General features: G+C 42.2%; 1 protein-coding gene across 5 annotated transcripts in view; it reads right to left on the bottom strand.

Annotated features, from left to right (window-relative positions):
• Positions 1–4691: 4691 nt before the first annotated feature.
• The window catches only part of magixa (MAGI family member, X-linked a), a 47061-nt gene continuing 32544 nt past the window's right edge, over positions 4692–19208 (bottom strand). For 3 of the 5 annotated variants that reach the window (XM_034536310.1, XM_034536312.1, XM_034536311.1), the window contains 5 exons: positions 18907–19101; positions 18739–18797; positions 12367–12510; positions 12022–12160; positions 9587–11003 (listed from right to left, as the gene is read on the bottom strand). In XM_034536310.1, the coding sequence (XP_034392201.1) occupies positions 10153–11003; positions 12022–12160; positions 12367–12510; positions 18739–18797; positions 18907–19101 (1388 nt within the window). In that variant the 3' untranslated portion in view covers positions 9587–10152. Of the gene's footprint in view, positions 5128–9586; positions 11004–11433; positions 11522–12021; positions 12161–12366; positions 12511–18738; positions 18798–18906; positions 19102–19208 lie in introns of those variants that run through there. The other 2 variants (XR_004609684.1, XM_034536313.1) reach the window with 2 other exon arrangements.

Raw genomic sequence — 19208 nt, 5'->3', positions numbered from 1 at the left:
CACATGCTCAGTGAGGATGAAACTCATCAAAGGGTCCAGAAGTGATCATATTTGAATAATAATATATTTGAATAATAATATAATAATAACACGAAACTGGAGTTGAATAAAATCATTTTTATTGATATCCGATAACAACGTGATCAATAACAGCAAGTCATCATCTGCAGAACGTTGGTTATAAATCTGTACACGTCAGGAGGAACGACTTCCTGTCTGTCGCTGAGCTACACAATAGCTGTATCTGAGACACACACACACACACACATGCACACATGCACACACACGTACAGGCACACACACACACACACATGCACACACACGTACAGGCACACACACACACACACATGCACACACACGTACAGGCACACACACACAGGCACACACACACACATGCACACACACACAGGCACACACGCACACACACATGCACACGCACGTACAGGCACACACACACAGGCACACACACACACATGCACACACACACAGGCACACACGCACACACACACACATGCACACACACGTACAGGCACACACACACATGCACACAGGCACACACACACACATGCACACACACACAGGCACACACGCACACACACACACATGCACACACAGAGGCACACAAACACAGGCACACACACAGGCAAACACACACACGCACACACACACACATGCACACACACGCACATGCACACACACACATGCAAACACACACACACACACGCACACACAAATGCACACACACAAACACACACACATGCACACACACACACACACATGCACACACCCATGCACACACACACACACACACATGCACACACACATGCACACACACACACACACGCACACACACACACACACACCGTTTCAGAACTTTAATTTCATGCAATATGAAGATTCAAACTGAACATTTTTCAATTATTTTTTAAAGTTTTTTCGTTCTCGTTTGAATCCGTTTATTCTAAATAAATATAAAAGCTGTAGTCAAACATTCATATTTATGATCTTCAGCTTAGATGTTTGTTTTTTTGTCAATAATTTTCTTTTCTATCAACAGCAAGAAAAAAAAAATGTAAATCAATAAATTCTGAAGTTTGGGAAACAAAAGTTTCACATTTTCTGAAGCAAAGAAATAAAACTTGATGAACTTTGAGTCAAATATTAAAAAACAACTCTTATTTTGACATCTGCAGCCGAACACCTGAACCAGACCTGAACCAGACCTGAACCAGACCTAAAGCAGACCTGAACCAGACCTAAAGCAGACCTGAACCAGACCTGAACCGGACTAAAGCAGACCTGAACCAGACCTAAACCGGACCTAAACCGGACTAAAGCAGACCTGAACCAGACCTGAACCAGACCTAAACCGGACTAAAGCAGACCTGAACCAGACCTAAACCGGACTAAAGCAGACCTGAACCAGACCTGAACCAGACCTAAACCGGACTAAAGCAGACCTGAACCAGACCTAAACCGGACTAAAGCAGACCTGAACCAGACCTGAACCAGACCTGAACCAGACCTAAAGCAGACCTGAATCAGACCTAAAGCAGACCTGAACCAGACCTGAACCAGACCTAAAGCAGACCTGAACCAGACCTAAACCGGACTAAAGCAGACCTGAACCAGACCTGAACCAGACCTAAAGCAGACCTGAACCAGACCTAAAGCAGACCTGAACCAGACCTAAACCGGACTAAAGCAGACCTGAACCAGACCTGAACCAGACCTAAACCGGACTAAAGCAGACCTGAACCAGACCTAAACCGGACTAAAGCAGACCTGAACCAGACCTGAACCGGACTAAAGCAGACCTGAACCAGACCTGAAGCAGACCTGAACCAGACCTGAACCAGACCTGAAGCAGACCTAAACCGGACCTGAACCAGACCTAAACCGGACTAAAGCAGACCTGAACCAGACCTGAACCAGACCTGAAGCGGACCTGAACCAGACCTGAAGCATGGCTGTGATAAAGCGTGGTGCTGTTGGTACTGACCAACATGCGATTGGCTGACAGGTTGATTGACTGGCTGCGTCCTGATTGGCTGAAAACTGCCATGTTTTAAATATTTAGACCTTGAATTTTGGGGTTTTTTCTGTGCATTTTTTGTTATTTTGTGATAAAAATTGTGAAATCGGCAGAAACGTATAAAACAGTCTGAACTTCCTGTTTCTGCAGCTTCACCGTCCTGATGCTCCTCAACAAAACCTGAACCACAACCAGCAGGCAGAGACACGCAGCCCCAGGACCAGGTTTACCAACTGGACCAGATGAACATGTGGACATGGTAGTCTTGGTGGACCACATGAACATATGGACCACATGGGCCAGGGAGACATATTAGACTCGGTGGACTAGGTGGATCAGGTGGATAGATGGACCAGGTAGACTCGGTGGACAGATGGACATTGTAGACCAGGTGGAAAGATGGACCAGGTAGACAGATGGACATGGTAGACCAGGTGGAAAGATGGACATGGTAGACAATGTGGACAGATGGACCAGGTAGACTAGGTAGACAGATTGACCAGGTAGACCAGGTGGACAGATGGACCAGGTAGTCTAGGTAGACAGATTGACCAGGTGGACCAGGTGGACAGATGGACCAGGTAGTCTAGGTAGACAGATTGACCAGGTAGACCAGGTGGACAGATGGACCAGGTAGACCAGGTGGGAAGATGGACATGGTAGTCTAAGTAGACATATTGACCAGGTAGACCAGGTGGACAGATGGACCAGGTAGTCTAGGTAGACAGATTGACCAGGTAGACCAGGTGGACAGATGGACCAGGTAGTCTAGGTAGACAGATTGACCAGGTAGACCAGGTGGACAGATGGACCAGGTAGTCTAGGTAGACAGATTGACCAGGTAGACCAGGTGGACAGATGGACCAGGTAGACCAGGTGGGCAGATGGACCAGGTAGTCTAAGTAGACAGATGGACCAGGTAGACCAGGTGGACAGATGGACCAGGTAGACCAGGTGGGCAGATGGACCAGGTAGACCAGGTGGGCAGATGGACCAGGTAGACCAGGTGGACAGGTGGACCAGGTAAACCAGGTGCTACTGTGATTTGGACACGGAGGCCTAATTTGTACTTTTAAAAGCTAAAAGGTTGTACTATTATTGTTCCATTACTTCTAGCGTCCAGTAGAAGAAGTGGGAGCACCGGGGCAGATGGGAAATGTAGTCCATTACTGTGGAAAACAGAGGCGTGGGTGTCTTAAAGCTAATTGTGTTTCTTTCTTAACAGACCAACAAGACGTGACATCATTAAAGTTTCAAACAGCAAGAACACAATTAATCTGTTCTCTGAGCTTTTCAAAATAAAATACTTCTTTGTTTTACTGAAGCTGGAAAGACAACGGGAGTTCAAACCGACAACTGACATCAATATAAAGCAGATTCTCAATTAACATGTGAGTTGCTTCATGAATTTAAAGGTTGTTTGTCACTGAAACCCAGTTTAAATGGACCCTGGCTTTTATTGTGAAGGCTTGAGACTGAAGCTGTAACACTGGAAGGAGCTGTAACTCTGTCTGTGGCTTTAAAAACACATCATAAATGTAATAAATGGACAAAATACTGGATATTTGAACATGATTGTTCCGTATGAGAAGTAACAGAATAGTTGGCTTCAAAATAAGATGCAGTCTTCACCAGTTTACCCGATGACGTCAGAATTCAAACGCTGATCTCCAGTGAAGTTACATACAGTTTAATTCATGAGGTCAGTGAAGGTCTTTAACGGTGACAGGAAGTCTCAATGCACCACTAGCTGAGACCTAGCGTTAGCATATCGAAGGAACAGTTAAACAGTTTTTGAAAAGAGATCATCTGTGGTTAATCTCTAACAATAATAATATTAATATTAACGGAGTTGAGCCTCCATGGCTCTATAAAAATAAAAAAATCATTCCGGTGATATTCACATGCTCAGATTACAGAATCACAGAGCGGCAGCTTCAGCCGAGCTTCTCCTGTCGTTTGCATACGAGCGTAAAGTTCATGATGAGGAGGAGGATGAAGGTGATGGATGGGAGGCCTGGATCACGAGGACGATCCCGATCAGCGGTATCACGAGGCTGCTGATCAATAATCACATGACACCTGACTGCACCGACAGACTGTTAGCTCGGGAGGCTAACCTGCTAGCTGTTTCTTCCTTTTATTCCGCGTGAAAGTTTTGGGGGAGTTTTTCCTGATCCTAGCCTCTGTAGCTAACCTGTTAGCCACCCAAGCTAACTTCCTAGCCTCTGTAGCTAACCTGTTAGCCACCCAAGCTAACTTGCTAGCAGAGGCTAGCAAGTTATGCTACATAGGTAGCTAACCTGTTAGCCACCCGAGCTAACCTGCTAGCCTCTGTTGCTAACCTGTTAGCCACCCGAGCTAACCTGCTAGCCTCTCTAGCTAACAGTCAGTCTCTTTACGTCTTCTGCCAGTTTGTTCAGTAAAAAGTTATCGAACAGAAACTAAAAGGCTCGATTATAAAATATAAATATAGTTTTTGCTTGTTTTGTTTTTCATGTCATGTGAAAGTCCTAGCTCCTCCTTCCTGATAACAGCACGTGAGTCACAAGAGACGGAAGGCTGTTATTGGTCGAGGACCAACGTGACCAAAAATACAGTTTAAACATCTTCATTTTATGATTTTATTATCCATTAAAAAAAGTTAATTAAAAGGTGACAATTGTACTTTTTATTTGCTATCAGTGTGTTAATAAAGGTTATTTTACATTAAATTACATAATCAATATGCAGCTGTTATCTGTTTTAAACATTATTTTATCTCTCTATCGACCAATAAAAATATTGATTGCTCTTCAATATTGGTCCTTGTCAGTGATCTGATTGGTTCGTTGGTTAGAAGTTAACCAGAGTCGTGACACCAGAGTTAAGCCCAAAGTTAGCAGGATAACGCTGATCTGGCTCTGTGATACAGGTCTCAGGATGCACTGAGGGATGATGGGTAAAATCAAAATCAAATTGTTAGTTAATTTGTCGGCTGTGTGAGAAGCTGTTATATCATTGGCCAATCAGAGGCCTCAAAACCCGCCCATCAGCCAATAAAAATCAAGTCTTTTGTCTTCTTTCTTCTCATCGTCCAATCAGAAACAGACCTGAACCAGACCTAAAGCAGACCTGAACCAGACCTAAACCGGACTAAAGCAGACCTGAACCAGACCTGAACCAGACCTAAACCGGACTAAAGCAGACCTGAACCAGACCTAAACCGGACTAAAGCAGACCTGAACCAGACCTGAACCGGACTAAAGCAGACCTGAACCAGACCTGAAGCAGACCTGAACCAGACCTGAACCAGACCTGAAGCAGACCTAAACCGGACCTGAACCAGACCTAAACCGGACTAAAGCAGACCTGAACCAGACCTGAACCAGACCTGAAGCGGACCTGAACCAGACCTGAAGCATGGCTGTGATAAAGCGTGGTGCTGTTGGTACTGACCAACATGCGATTGGCTGACAGGTTGATTGACTGGCTGCGTCCTGATTGGCTGAAAACTGCCATGTTTTAAATATTTAGACCTTGAATTTTGGGGTTTTTTCTGTGCATTTTTTGTTATTTTGTGATAAAAATTGTGAAATCGGCAGAAACGTATAAAACAGTCTGAACTTCCTGTTTCTGCAGCTTCACCGTCCTGATGCTCCTCAACAAAACCTGAACCACAACCAGCAGGCAGAGACACGCAGCCCCAGGACCAGGTTTACCAACTGGACCAGATGAACATGTGGACATGGTAGTCTTGGTGGACCACATGAACATATGGACCACATGGGCCAGGGAGACATATTAGACTCGGTGGACTAGGTGGATCAGGTGGATAGATGGACCAGGTAGACTCGGTGGACAGATGGACATTGTAGACCAGGTGGAAAGATGGACCAGGTAGACAGATGGACATGGTAGACCAGGTGGAAAGATGGACATGGTAGACAATGTGGACAGATGGACCAGGTAGACTAGGTAGACAGATTGACCAGGTAGACCAGGTGGACAGATGGACCAGGTAGTCTAGGTAGACAGATTGACCAGGTGGACCAGGTGGACAGATGGACCAGGTAGTCTAGGTAGACAGATTGACCAGGTAGACCAGGTGGACAGATGGACCAGGTAGACCAGGTGGGAAGATGGACATGGTAGTCTAAGTAGACATATTGACCAGGTAGACCAGGTGGACAGATGGACCAGGTAGTCTAGGTAGACAGATTGACCAGGTAGACCAGGTGGACAGATGGACCAGGTAGTCTAGGTAGACAGATTGACCAGGTAGACCAGGTGGACAGATGGACCAGGTAGTCTAGGTAGACAGATTGACCAGGTAGACCAGGTGGACAGATGGACCAGGTAGACCAGGTGGGCAGATGGACCAGGTAGTCTAAGTAGACAGATGGACCAGGTAGACCAGGTGGACAGATGGACCAGGTAGACCAGGTGGGCAGATGGACCAGGTAGACCAGGTGGGCAGATGGACCAGGTAGACCAGGTGGACAGGTGGACCAGGTAAACCAGGTGCTACTGTGATTTGGACACGGAGGCCTAATTTGTACTTTTAAAAGCTAAAAGGTTGTACTATTATTGTTCCATTACTTCTAGCGTCCAGTAGAAGAAGTGGGAGCACCGGGGCAGATGGGAAATGTAGTCCATTACTGTGGAAAACAGAGGCGTGGGTGTCTTAAAGCTAATTGTGTTTCTTTCTTAACAGACCAACAAGACGTGACATCATTAAAGTTTCAAACAGCAAGAACACAATTAATCTGTTCTCTGAGCTTTTCAAAATAAAATACTTCTTTGTTTTACTGAAGCTGGAAAGACAACGGGAGTTCAAACCGACAACTGACATCAATATAAAGCAGATTCTCAATTAACATGTGAGTTGCTTCATGAATTTAAAGGTTGTTTGTCACTGAAACCCAGTTTAAATGGACCCTGGCTTTTATTGTGAAGGCTTGAGACTGAAGCTGTAACACTGGAAGGAGCTGTAACTCTGTCTGTGGCTTTAAAAACACATCATAAATGTAATAAATGGACAAAATACTGGATATTTGAACATGATTGTTCCGTATGAGAAGTAACAGAATAGTTGGCTTCAAAATAAGATGCAGTCTTCACCAGTTTACCCGATGACGTCAGAATTCAAACGCTGATCTCCAGTGAAGTTACATACAGTTTAATTCATGAGGTCAGTGAAGGTCTTTAACGGTGACAGGAAGTCTCAATGCACCACTAGCTGAGACCTAGCGTTAGCATATCGAAGGAACAGTTAAACAGTTTTTGAAAAGAGCTGGAGTCAGGATGTGTTTAGCCTAGCTTAGCATAAAGACTGGAAGCAGGGGGAAACAGCTAGCACAACAAACCGTTCCAACACACATTATTTACACGTTTGTGTTCATGTTGCTCACTGAGGCCTTGACCTCTGGCTAAAGCCACGCTAGCTGTTTCTCCCTGTTGCCAGTCGCTAAGCTAAGCTAAGCTAACAGCTACACTGACAACGTTCCGACTCCAGCCCAAGAAATTAGAATTGATCACCTCGTTTCAAACAAAATGAATAAATGTAGAGTTGTTAAATGAGGCTGCTGGCTAGTTAGCAAACAGTTAGCGAGCCACCAGTTAGCTAACGTGAGTCCAGCTCAGGCCGGAGCAAAAGAGAACGACGTACAGGAGGCGACTTGTTTGTCATGTTATTGATAAATCAGAGTCCAGGTTATAGATTCTATAACTCAAATCGCCTGCTGCAGATACACTTTTACACGTTTTTGAAACACCGCTCGGGGTCACGTTCCTCCTGCCGAGAGCAGACGTGATGACGTGCATGTTTTATTCTTGCTGGTCTTCTTTGAACCGGAACCTGAATATTCAGACCCGTCGTTAGGATGCGGTCGAGGTCGAGATCCTCAGATCACTGTCTTTAAAAAAATGCATAGAAGAAGAAGAAAAGTCACCCAAAACACCCTTCGGTGAGAGCAGGCTGAGGGGCGGGGCTAAAGGGCAGCGCAATGGTGTGTGCGAGTTGTAGTGTAACTGCAGAAGGCGTGCAGACAGACAGACAGAGAGACAGACAGAAGGTTTTAAAAAACCAACAGGATGTAAACGTGCATTAAACAAACTGTTTCACCAGAAATATTCATCATGTGTCTTTTAGAGTGTCGTCATATTTACATGCTACATTTAATTTGAGTGCATTAAATGAAACGATCTGTTGAATGATGCAGAGGGACGTCCCAGTGGCCCCGATCCCCCCGATCTTTATACATCTATAGATATATTGAGCAGGTTGATCAGGGTTTCAGAGTGGGACAGGAAGTGGCGAGCTGTCTGAACAGGAAGTGGCGAGTGGCGGTCGGTCTGCAGGACGAAGGCAGAAATAAAATGAGGCACTTGATATGATCCAGAGCTGCAGGGTTGAGCGTCCTGACCACAGCTGGACCTGAACTGTGTGTGTGTGTGTGTGTGTGTGTGTGTGTGTGTGTGTGTGTGTGTGTGTGTGTGTGTGTGTGTGTGTGTGTGTGTGTGTGTGTGTGTGTGTGTGTGTGTGTGTGTGTGTGTGTGTGTGTGTGTGTGTGTGTGTGTGTGTGTGTGTGTGTGTGTGTGTGTGTGTGTGTGTGTGTGTGTGTGTGTGTGTGTGTGTGTGTGTGTGTGTGTGTTATGGCTCTGTTACATCATTAGGGCAACGTTTTTAGTATTTTTACAAGCAAGCAGGCAAATCGGATCATCTGTGGTTAATCTCTAACAATAATAATATTAATATTAACGGAGTTGAGCCTCCATGGCTCTATAAAAATAAAAAAATCATTCCGGTGATATTCACATGCTCAGATTACAGAATCACAGAGCGGCAGCTTCAGCCGAGCTTCTCCTGTCGTTTGCATACGAGCGTAAAGTTCATGATGAGGAGGAGGATGAAGGTGATGGATGGGAGGCCTGGATCACGAGGACGATCCCGATCAGCGGTATCACGAGGCTGCTGATCAATAATCACATGACACCTGACTGCACCGACAGACTGTTAGCTCGGGAGGCTAACCTGCTAGCTGTTTCTTCCTTTTATTCCGCGTGAAAGTTTTGGGGGAGTTTTTCCTGATCCTAGCCTCTGTAGCTAACCTGTTAGCCACCCAAGCTAACTTCCTAGCCTCTGTAGCTAACCTGTTAGCCACCCAAGCTAACTTGCTAGCAGAGGCTAGCAAGTTATGCTACATAGGTAGCTAACCTGTTAGCCACCCGAGCTAACCTGCTAGCCTCTGTTGCTAACCTGTTAGCCACCCGAGCTAACCTGCTAGCCTCTCTAGCTAACAGTCAGTCTCTTTACGTCTTCTGCCAGTTTGTTCAGTAAAAAGTTATCGAACAGAAACTAAAAGGCTCGATTATAAAATATAAATATAGTTTTTGCTTGTTTTGTTTTTCATGTCATGTGAAAGTCCTAGCTCCTCCTTCCTGATAACAGCACGTGAGTCACAAGAGACGGAAGGCTGTTATTGGTCGAGGACCAACGTGACCAAAAATACAGTTTAAACATCTTCATTTTATGATTTTATTATCCATTAAAAAAAGTTAATTAAAAGGTGACAATTGTACTTTTTATTTGCTATCAGTGTGTTAATAAAGGTTATTTTACATTAAATTACATAATCAATATGCAGCTGTTATCTGTTTTAAACATTATTTTATCTCTCTATCGACCAATAAAAATATTGATTGCTCTTCAATATTGGTCCTTGTCAGTGATCTGATTGGTTCGTTGGTTAGAAGTTAACCAGAGTCGTGACACCAGAGTTAAGCCCAAAGTTAGCAGGATAACGCTGATCTGGCTCTGTGATACAGGTCTCAGGATGCACTGAGGGATGATGGGTAAAATCAAAATCAAATTGTTAGTTAATTTGTCGGCTGTGTGAGAAGCTGTTATATCATTGGCCAATCAGAGGCCTCAAAACCCGCCCATCAGCCAATAAAAATCAAGTCTTTTGTCTTCTTTCTTCTCATCGTCCAATCAGAAACAGACCATCTACTGTCATCCAATAAGACGCAGGAAGAGGTGGTTCTTCTCTCAGCAGGCCAATAGAAAAAAGCCCTTATAAGTAGCCTAAAAAAATCTGTGAATGAAAAAGGAGAATATTCTCAGCACGAGCCAATCAGAGAGAGAGCTCACTCCGCCCACTGAGCCGACTGCCAATCAGGACGTTCGTCAGCCTCTGCGGGTTCGGCTTCAGCCAGGGGCCCGGGGCGTCGTCCTGTGGCCTCCTGGCTCTCCTCCAATCGGAACCCTCCCTCCGCCCGGCCTCGGCGATGCTGGCCGTCGATAGGCCGACCTCCGAGAAGCCACTTGCCGATTCGCTGTCTGACGGACGCCGGCGCTCGTTGCTGACGTCTATCGGCATGAGGAAGGAGAACGCCGCCTTCTGAGCCACAACCGAGCTCCCAGAATGCTTTGCGTGGCGGGAGGTGATGTCATCTCTCCGCTCTCCCCTCTCCTCCTCATCGGCCTCTGTCACCCTCCTCCTCCTCCTCCTCCTCTCCTTCACTCCTCCTCCAGACTCCTGCGCCTCCTTAAGTGGTGGCAATGCGTCCCAGGATAGAGCACTGATCCTGGGTAAGCTCCTGCTCCTCCTCCCCTGCTCCTTCTGGTTGTCTCGCTTCTCCCTCTGCTTGACGGTCTGGCTTCTCCTCCTCCTCCTCTCCTCCTCTTCCTCATCCTCCTCTCGTGCCTCATCCTCTACCACGTCTAGGTCCAGATCAGGAGGCCCTGCTCCTTCTTCTCCTCTTCGTCCTCCGGTTCTTTGTTTGGTTTCTCCCTCTCTCCTCCTCCTCTTCTCCCCTCTTTCTCTTTCTCTTTCTCTTTCTCTTTCTCTTCCTCCTCCTCCTCCTCCTCCTCCTCCTCCTCCTCGCTGCAGGCTGAGGGAGGCGGTTGTAATGGTTAATGTCTCCTCCTCTTCCTCCTCTGCGCGTGAAGAGGAGGACTGGGGGAGGGCTCCTTCCTCAGGGTCTGAGAGACAGAGAATTTAAGACATTGAGCTCCAGTTCATTATATATACGTCCATACTGTATAAGGCATTTAGTTGACTTATTAACATATTCATATTTATAATAACACATACTTAACATATGATCAACTTATAACACACTTAATAACACATTACATAAATAATATGAATTGAAGCTTTTGGTGATATATATCACCATCATGTTGCTAAAATGTTAATAACGTTTTAATAGCATGTTAATAACGTGTTAATAGCATGTTAATAATGTGTTAATAACATGTTAATACTGTATAATGAAACGTACCTACCGCGTAGACCACATTACATGACATTTTAACATAAATCCCGTGAAGTAAAAGCGCCGCAGATGAAGATGTGAAGACGAAGGGATGAGAGTGAAAGGTGGAAGAAGGAGAACAGGAAGTTACCAACCGCGCGTTTTCAGTGCGTCCAATCACGTAGAAGCAGGGTTCCCCCTGCTTAGAGTTGGTCATACAGAGAGACAGGCTGGACAACTCCACTGAGGAAGAGGAAGAGGACGAAGAGCAGGACAGGAAGTACAGGAGGAAGGAGGAAGCGGAAGAGGAAGTAGAAGCACAAAGTCAAGAAAATCCCCAAACTGTGATTGGACGATTCAGGTTCAGAGTGAAAGAGTACCTGAACGATTTAAAACTCTAATTTCTCTAACCTGTTTAGTCAGGTGTTACAGGTAACCTGTGTGGTCAAGTGTTACAAGTTACCTGTATGGTCAGGTGTTACAGGTTACCTGTCTAGTCAGGTGTTACAGGTTACCTGTCTAGTCAGATGTTACAGGTTACCTGTCTAGTCAGGTGTTACAGGTTACCTGTGTAGTCAGATGTTACAGGTTACCTGTCTAGTCAGGTGTTACAGGTTACATGTCTAGTCAGGTGTTACAGGTTACCTGTCTGGTCAGGTGTTACAGGTTACACGTGTAGTCAGGTGTTACAGGTTACCTGTCTGGTCAGGTGTCACAGTACAGAGTCGGGTCAGGTGTCTCACCGTAGTCGGGCACGTATCCGTTTCCCTTCTTGAGGACCAGGTGAATCCGGTGTCCTCCTCTCCTGATCTGCTCCACAGCTTGACTGTGAGTCATCCCTGATGTACTGTCTCCATTTATCTCCACCAGCTGGTCCGACACCTGAGACAGAAGAGGTACACCAGGCACACCAGGTAACCAGGTACACCTTTGTTATACATCACAAACACTGCAGAGGGACACAACAATACGTCTGAACGACATCACAGGGTTCTGCTGGTGGACCGAGAGACACCAGACAGGTGAGCCAGGTGTTCATCTGCAGGAAGTGAGTCCACCTGTGTGTAAGAGTGTGTGTGTGTGTGTACCTGGATCTTGTTGCTTCGCTGGGCCGGCCCCCCCTCCATCAGTCCCAGTACATAGAGCCCCATGTTGTACTCGCTGCCCCCCCTCAGAGAAAACCCGAACCCTGTTGGACCTCTATCCAGATCCACATTGTAGAACCTGGACTCCTGACAGACAGAGAGACAGACGATAAGAGTACTGCTGCTACTTAGTACTACTACTAAAGAGTGTACTGATACTAGTACTAAAGAGTGTACTGGTACTAGTACTAAAGAGTGTACTGGTACTAGTACTAAAGAGTGTACTGGTACTAGTACTAAAGAGTGTACTGGTACTAGTACTAAAGAGTGTACTGGTACTAGTACTAAAGAGTGTACTGATACTAGTACTAAAGAGTGTACTAGTACTAATACTAAAGAGTGTACTGGCACTAGTACTAAAGAGTGTACTGGTACTAGTACTAAAGAGTGTACTGATACTAGTACTAAAGAGTGTACTGGTACTAGTACTAAAGAGTGTACTGATACTAGTACTAAAGTGTGTACTGATACTAGTACTAAAGTGTGTACTAGTACTAAAGAGTGTACTGATACTAGTACTAAAGTGTGTACTACTACTAAAGAGTGTACTGATACTAGTACTAAAGAGTGTACTGGTACTAGTACTAAAGAGTGTACTGATACTAGTACTAAAGAGTGTACTGGTACTAGTACTAAAGAGTGTACTGATACTAGTACTAAAGTGTGTACTGATACTAGTACTAAAGTGTGTACTAGTACTAAAGAGTGTACTGATACTAGTACTAAAGTGTGTACTACTACTAAAGAGTGTACTGATACTAGTACTAAAGTGTGTACTGATACTAGTACTAACGTGTGTACTAGTACTAAAGAGTGTACTGATACTAGTACTAAAGTGTGTACTGATACTAGTACTAAAGTGTGTACTAGTACTAAAGAGTGTACTGATACTAATACTAAAGAGTGTACTGATACTAGTACTAAAGTGTGTACTAGTACTAAAGAGTGTACTGGTACTAGTACTAAAGAGTGTACTGGTACTAGTACTAAAGTGTGTACTAATACTAGTACTAAAGTGTGTACTAGTACTAAAGAGTGTACTGATACTAGTACTAAAGAGTGTACTGGTACTAGTACTAAAGAGTGTACTGATACTAGTACTAAAGTGTGTACTGATACTAGTACTAAAGTGTGTACTGATACTAGTACTAAAGTGTGTACTAGTACTAAAGAGTGTACTGGTACTAGTACTAAAGTGTGTACTAGTACTAAAGAGTGTACTGATACTAGTACTAAAGTGTGTACTACTACTAAAGAGTGTACTGATACTAGTACTAAAGTGTGTACTACTACTAAAGAGTGTACTAATACTAGTACTAAAGTGTGTACTAGTACTAAAGAGTGTACTGATACTAGTACTAAAGTGTGTACTAGTACTAAAGAGTGTACTGATACTAGTACTAAAGTGTGTACTACTACTAAAGAGTGTACTGATACTAGTACTAAAGTGTGTACTACTACTAAAGAGTGTACTAATACTAGTACTAAAGTGTGTACTAGTACTAAAGTGTGTACTGATACTAGTACTAAAGTGTGTACTAGTACTAAAGAGTGTACTGATACTAGTACTAAAGTGTGTACTAGTACTAAAGAGTGTACTGGTACTAGTACTAAAGTGTGTACTAGTACTAACAAGTGTACTGATACTAGTACTAAAGTGTGTACTAGTACTAAAGAGTGTACTGATACTAGTACTAAAGTGTGTACTAGTACTAAAGAGTGTACTGATACTAGTACTAAAGTGTGTACTACTACTAAAGAGTGTACTGATACTAGTACTAAAGTGTGTACTACTACTAAAGAGTGTACTAATACTAGTACTAAAGTGTGTACTAGTACTAAAGTGTGTACTGATACTAGTACTAAAGTGTGTACTAGTACTAAAGAGTGTACTGATACTAGTACTAAAGTGTGTACTAGTACTAAAGAGTGTACTGGTACTAGTACTAAAGTGTGTACTAGTACTAACAAGTGTACTGATACTAGTACTAAAGTGTGTACTACTACTAAAGAGTGTACTGATACTAGTACTAAAGTGTGTACTACTACTAGTACTAAAGTGTGTACTACTACTAAAGAGTGTACTGATACTAGTACTAAAGTGTGTACTGATACTAGTACTAAAGTGTGTACTACTACTAAAGAGTGTACTGATACTAGTACTAAAGTGTGTACTACTACTAAAGAGTGTACTGATACTAGTACTAAAGTGTGTACTAGTACTAAAGAGTGTACTGATACTAGTACTAAAGTGTGTACTAGTACTAAAGAGTGTACTGGTACTAGTACTAAAGTGTGTACTGATACTAGTACTAAAGTGTGTACTACTACTAAAGAATGTACTGATACTAGTACTAAAGTGTGTACTGATACTAGTACTAAAGTGTGTACTAGTACTAAAGAGTGTACTGATACTAGTACTAAAGTGTGTACTAGTACTAAATAGTGTACTGGTACTAGTACTAAAGTGTGTACTAGTACTAAAGAGTGTACTGATACTAGTACTAAAGTGTGTACTAGTACTAAAGAGTGTACTGATACTAGTACTAAAGTGTGTACTGATACTAGTACTAAAGTGTGTACTAGTACTAAAGAGTGTACTGATACTAGTACTAAAGTGTGTACTACTACTAAAGAGTGTACTGATACTAATACTAAAGTGTGTACTGATACTAGTACTAAAGTGTGTACTAGTACTAAAGAGTGTACTGATACTAGTACTAAAGTGTGTACTACTACTAAAGAGTGTACTGATACTAGTACTAAAGTGTGTACTGATACTAGTACTAAAGTGTGTACTAGTACTAAAGAGTGTACTGATACTAGTACTAAAGAGTGTACTGATACTAGTACTAAAGTGTGTACTGATACTAGTACTAAAGTGTGTACTAGTACTAAAGAGTGTACTGATACTAGTACTAAAGTGTGTACTAGTACTAAAGAGTGTACTGGTACTAGTACTAAAGTGTGTACTGATACTAGTACTAAAGTGTGTACTACTACTAAAGAGTGTACTGATACTATTACTAAAGTGTGTACTAGTACTAAAGAGTGTATTGATACTAGTACTAAAGTGTGTACTACTACTAAAGAGTGTACTGATACTAGTACTAAAGTGTGTACTAGTACTAAAGAGTGTACTGATACTAGTACTAAAGTGTGTACTGATACTAGTACTAAAGCGTGTACTACTACTAAAGAGTGTACTGATACTAGTACTTAAGTGTGTACTGGCACTAGTACTAAAGTGTGTACTGATACTAGTACTAAAGTGTGTACTAGTACTAAAGTGTGTACTGATACTAGTACTAAAGCGTGTACTACTACTAAAGAGTGTACTGATACTAGTACTAAAGTGTGTACTACTACTAAAGAGTGTACTGATACTAGTACTAAAGTGTGTACTAGTACTAAAGAGTGTATTGATACTAGTACTAAAGTGTGTACTACTACTAAAGTGTGTACTGATACTAGCACTAAAGTGTGTACTAGTACTAAAGAGTGTACTGATACTAGTACTAAAGTGTGTACTGATACTAGTACTAAAGCGTGTACTACTACTAAAGAGTGTACTGATACTAGTACTTAAGTGTGTACTGGCACTAGTACTAAAGTGTGTACTGATACTAGTACTAAAGTGTGTACTAGTACTAAAGTGTGTACTGATACTAGTACTAAAGCGTGTACTACTACTAAAGAGTGTACTGATACTAGTACTAAAGTGTGTACTGGCACTAGTACTAAAGTGTGTACTGATACTAGTACTAAAGTGTGTACTACTACTAAAGAGTGTACTAATACTAGTACTAAAGTGTGTACTAGTACTAAAGTGTGTACTGATATTAGTACTAAAGTGTGTACTAGTACTAAAGAGTGTACTGATACTAGTACTAAAGTGTGTACTAGTACTAAAGAGTGTACTGGTACTAGTACTAAAGTGTGTACTAGTACTAAAGAGTGTACTGATACTAGTACTAAAGTGTGTACTACTACTAAAGAGTGTACTGATACTAGTACTAAAGTGTGTACTACTACTAAAGAGTGTACTAATACTAGTACTAAAGTGTGTACTAGTACTAAAGTGTGTACTGATACTAGTACTAAAGTGTGTACTAGTACTAAAGAGTGTACTGATACTAGTACTAAAGTGTGTACTGATACTAGTACTAAAGTGTGTACTAGTACTAAAGAGTGTACTGATACTAGTACTAAAGTGTGTACTAGTACTAAAGAGTGTACTGGTACTAGTACTAAAGTGTGTACTAGTACTAACAAGTGAACTGATACTAGTACTAAAGTGTGTACTACTACTAAAGAGTGTACTGATACTAGTACTAAAGTGTGTACTACTACTAGTACTAAAGTGTGTACTACTACTAAAGAGTGTACTGATACTAGTACTAAAGTGTGTACTGATACTAGTACTAAAGTGTGTACTACTACTAAAGAGTGTACTGATACTAGTACTAAAGTGTGTACTACTACTAAAGAGTGTACTGATACTAGTACTAAAGTGTGTACTAGTACTAAAGAGTGTACTGATACTAGTACTAAAGTGTGTACTAGTACTAAAGAGTGTACTGGTACTAGTACTAAAGTGTGTACTGATACTAGTACTAAAGTGTGTACTACTACTAAAGAATGTACTGATACTAGTACTAAAGTGTGTACTGATACTAGTACTAAAGTGTGTACTAGTACTAAAGAGTGTACTGATACTAGTACTAAAGTGTGTACTAGTACTAAATAGTGTACTGGTACTAGTACTAAAGTGTGTACTAGTACTAAAGAGTGTACTGATACTAGTACTAAAGTGTGTACTAGTACTAAAGAGTGTACTGATACTAGTACTAAAGTGTGTACTGATACTAGTACTAAAGTGTGTACTAGTACTAAAGAGTGTACTGATACTAGTACTAAAGTGTGTACTACTACTAAAGAGTGTACTGATACTAATACTAAAGTGTGTACTGATACTAGTACTAAAGTGTGTACTAGTACTAAAGAGTGTACTGATACTAGTACTAAAGTGTGTACTACTACTAAAGAGTGTACTGATACTAGTACTAAAGTGTGTACTGATACTAGTACTAAAGTGTGTACTAGTACTAAAGAGTGTACTGATACTAGTACTAAAGAGTGTACTGATACTAGTACTAAAGTGTGTACTGATACTAGTACTAAAGTGTGTACTAGTACTAAAGAGTGTACTGATACTAGTACTAAAGTGTGTACTAGTACTAAAGAGTGTACTGGTACTAGTACTAAAGTGTGTACTGATACTAGTACTAAAGTGTGTACTACTACTAAAGAGTGTACTGATACTAGTACTAAAGTGTGTACTAGTACTAAAGAGTGTATTGATACTAGTACTAAAGTGTGTACTACTACTAAAGAGTGTACTGATACTAGTACTAAAGTGTGTACTAGTACTAAAGAGTGTACTGATACTAGTACTAAAGTGTGTACTGATACTAGTACTAAAGCGTGTACTACTACTAAAGAGTGTACTGATACTAGTACTTAAGTGTGTACTGGCACTAGTACTAAAGTGTGTACTGATACTAGTACTAAAGTGTGTACTAGTACTAAAGTGTGTACTGATACTAGTACTAAAGCGTGTACTACTACTAAAGAGTGTACTGATACTAGTACTAAAGTGTGTACTACTACTAAAGAGTGTACTGATACTAGTACTAAAGTGTGTACTAGTACTAAAGAGTGTATTGATACTAGTACTAAAGTGTGTACTACTACTAAAGTGTGTACTGATACTAGCACTAAAGTGTGTACTAGTACTAAAGAGTGTACTGATACTAGTACTAAAGTGTGTACTGATACTAGTACTAAAGCGTGTACTACTACTAAAGAGTGTACTGATACTAGTACTTAAGTGTGTACTGGCACTAGTACTAAAGTGTGTACTGATACTAGTACTAAAGTGTGTACTAGTATTAAAGTGTGTACTGATACTAGTACTAAAGCGTGTACTACTACTAAAGAGTGTACTGATACTAGTACTAAAGTGTGTACTGGCACTAGTACTAAAGTGTGTACTGATACTAGTACTAAAGTGTGTACTGGCACTAGTACTAAAGTGTGTACTGATACTAGTACTAAAGTGTGTACTAGTACTAAAGTGTGTACTGATACTAGTACTAAAGCGTGTACTACTACTAAAGAGTGTACTGATACTAGTACTAAAGTGTGTACTGGCACTAGTACTAAAGTGTGTACTGATACTAGTACTAAAGTGTGTACTAGTACTAAAGTGTGTACTGGCACTAGACCAGCACTGAGAGGAGTCCGGCTGACCTTTGACCTCCCTCTGGATGACTTCATGTCCAGCTCTGCTCCCAACACAGAGGACGAGTCTGAGGAGGACAAACATTATAGATTATAATATTGTATTTATACATAACTATATATAAGTACGTTGGTGAGTAGTAGTGTGTGTGTGTGTGTGTGTGTGTGTGTGCGTACGGTGTCGGGGGGTGATGCTCAGTCTCAGGGTGTTCCCGGCCCTCCTCAGGATCTGGGCCAGGTCTCGGTGCTGCAGACCTCCGACCCCTCGACCCTCTACGGCCTCCAGCTGGTCTCCAGGCTGGATCTGCTCGCTGCGAGCCGCCGGGCTGCCACGCCGCACGGTGACGAACCGGTGGGACACCAGGGAGGGGGCTGGGGGGGGAGCAGGGAGTATTATAGACTGGTGATACACTACCAGAATAAGAGCAGAGGGAGTATTATAGACTGGTGATACACTACTAGAATAAGAGCAGGGGGAG

This window comes from Cyclopterus lumpus, chromosome 7 (assembly GCF_009769545.1).
Source record: "Cyclopterus lumpus isolate fCycLum1 chromosome 7, fCycLum1.pri, whole genome shotgun sequence".
NCBI lineage: Eukaryota > Metazoa > Chordata > Actinopteri > Perciformes > Cyclopteridae > Cyclopterus > Cyclopterus lumpus.
The sequence above is the reverse complement of the archived record's forward strand: the minus strand, read 5'-3'. Positions and strand labels throughout refer to the sequence as shown.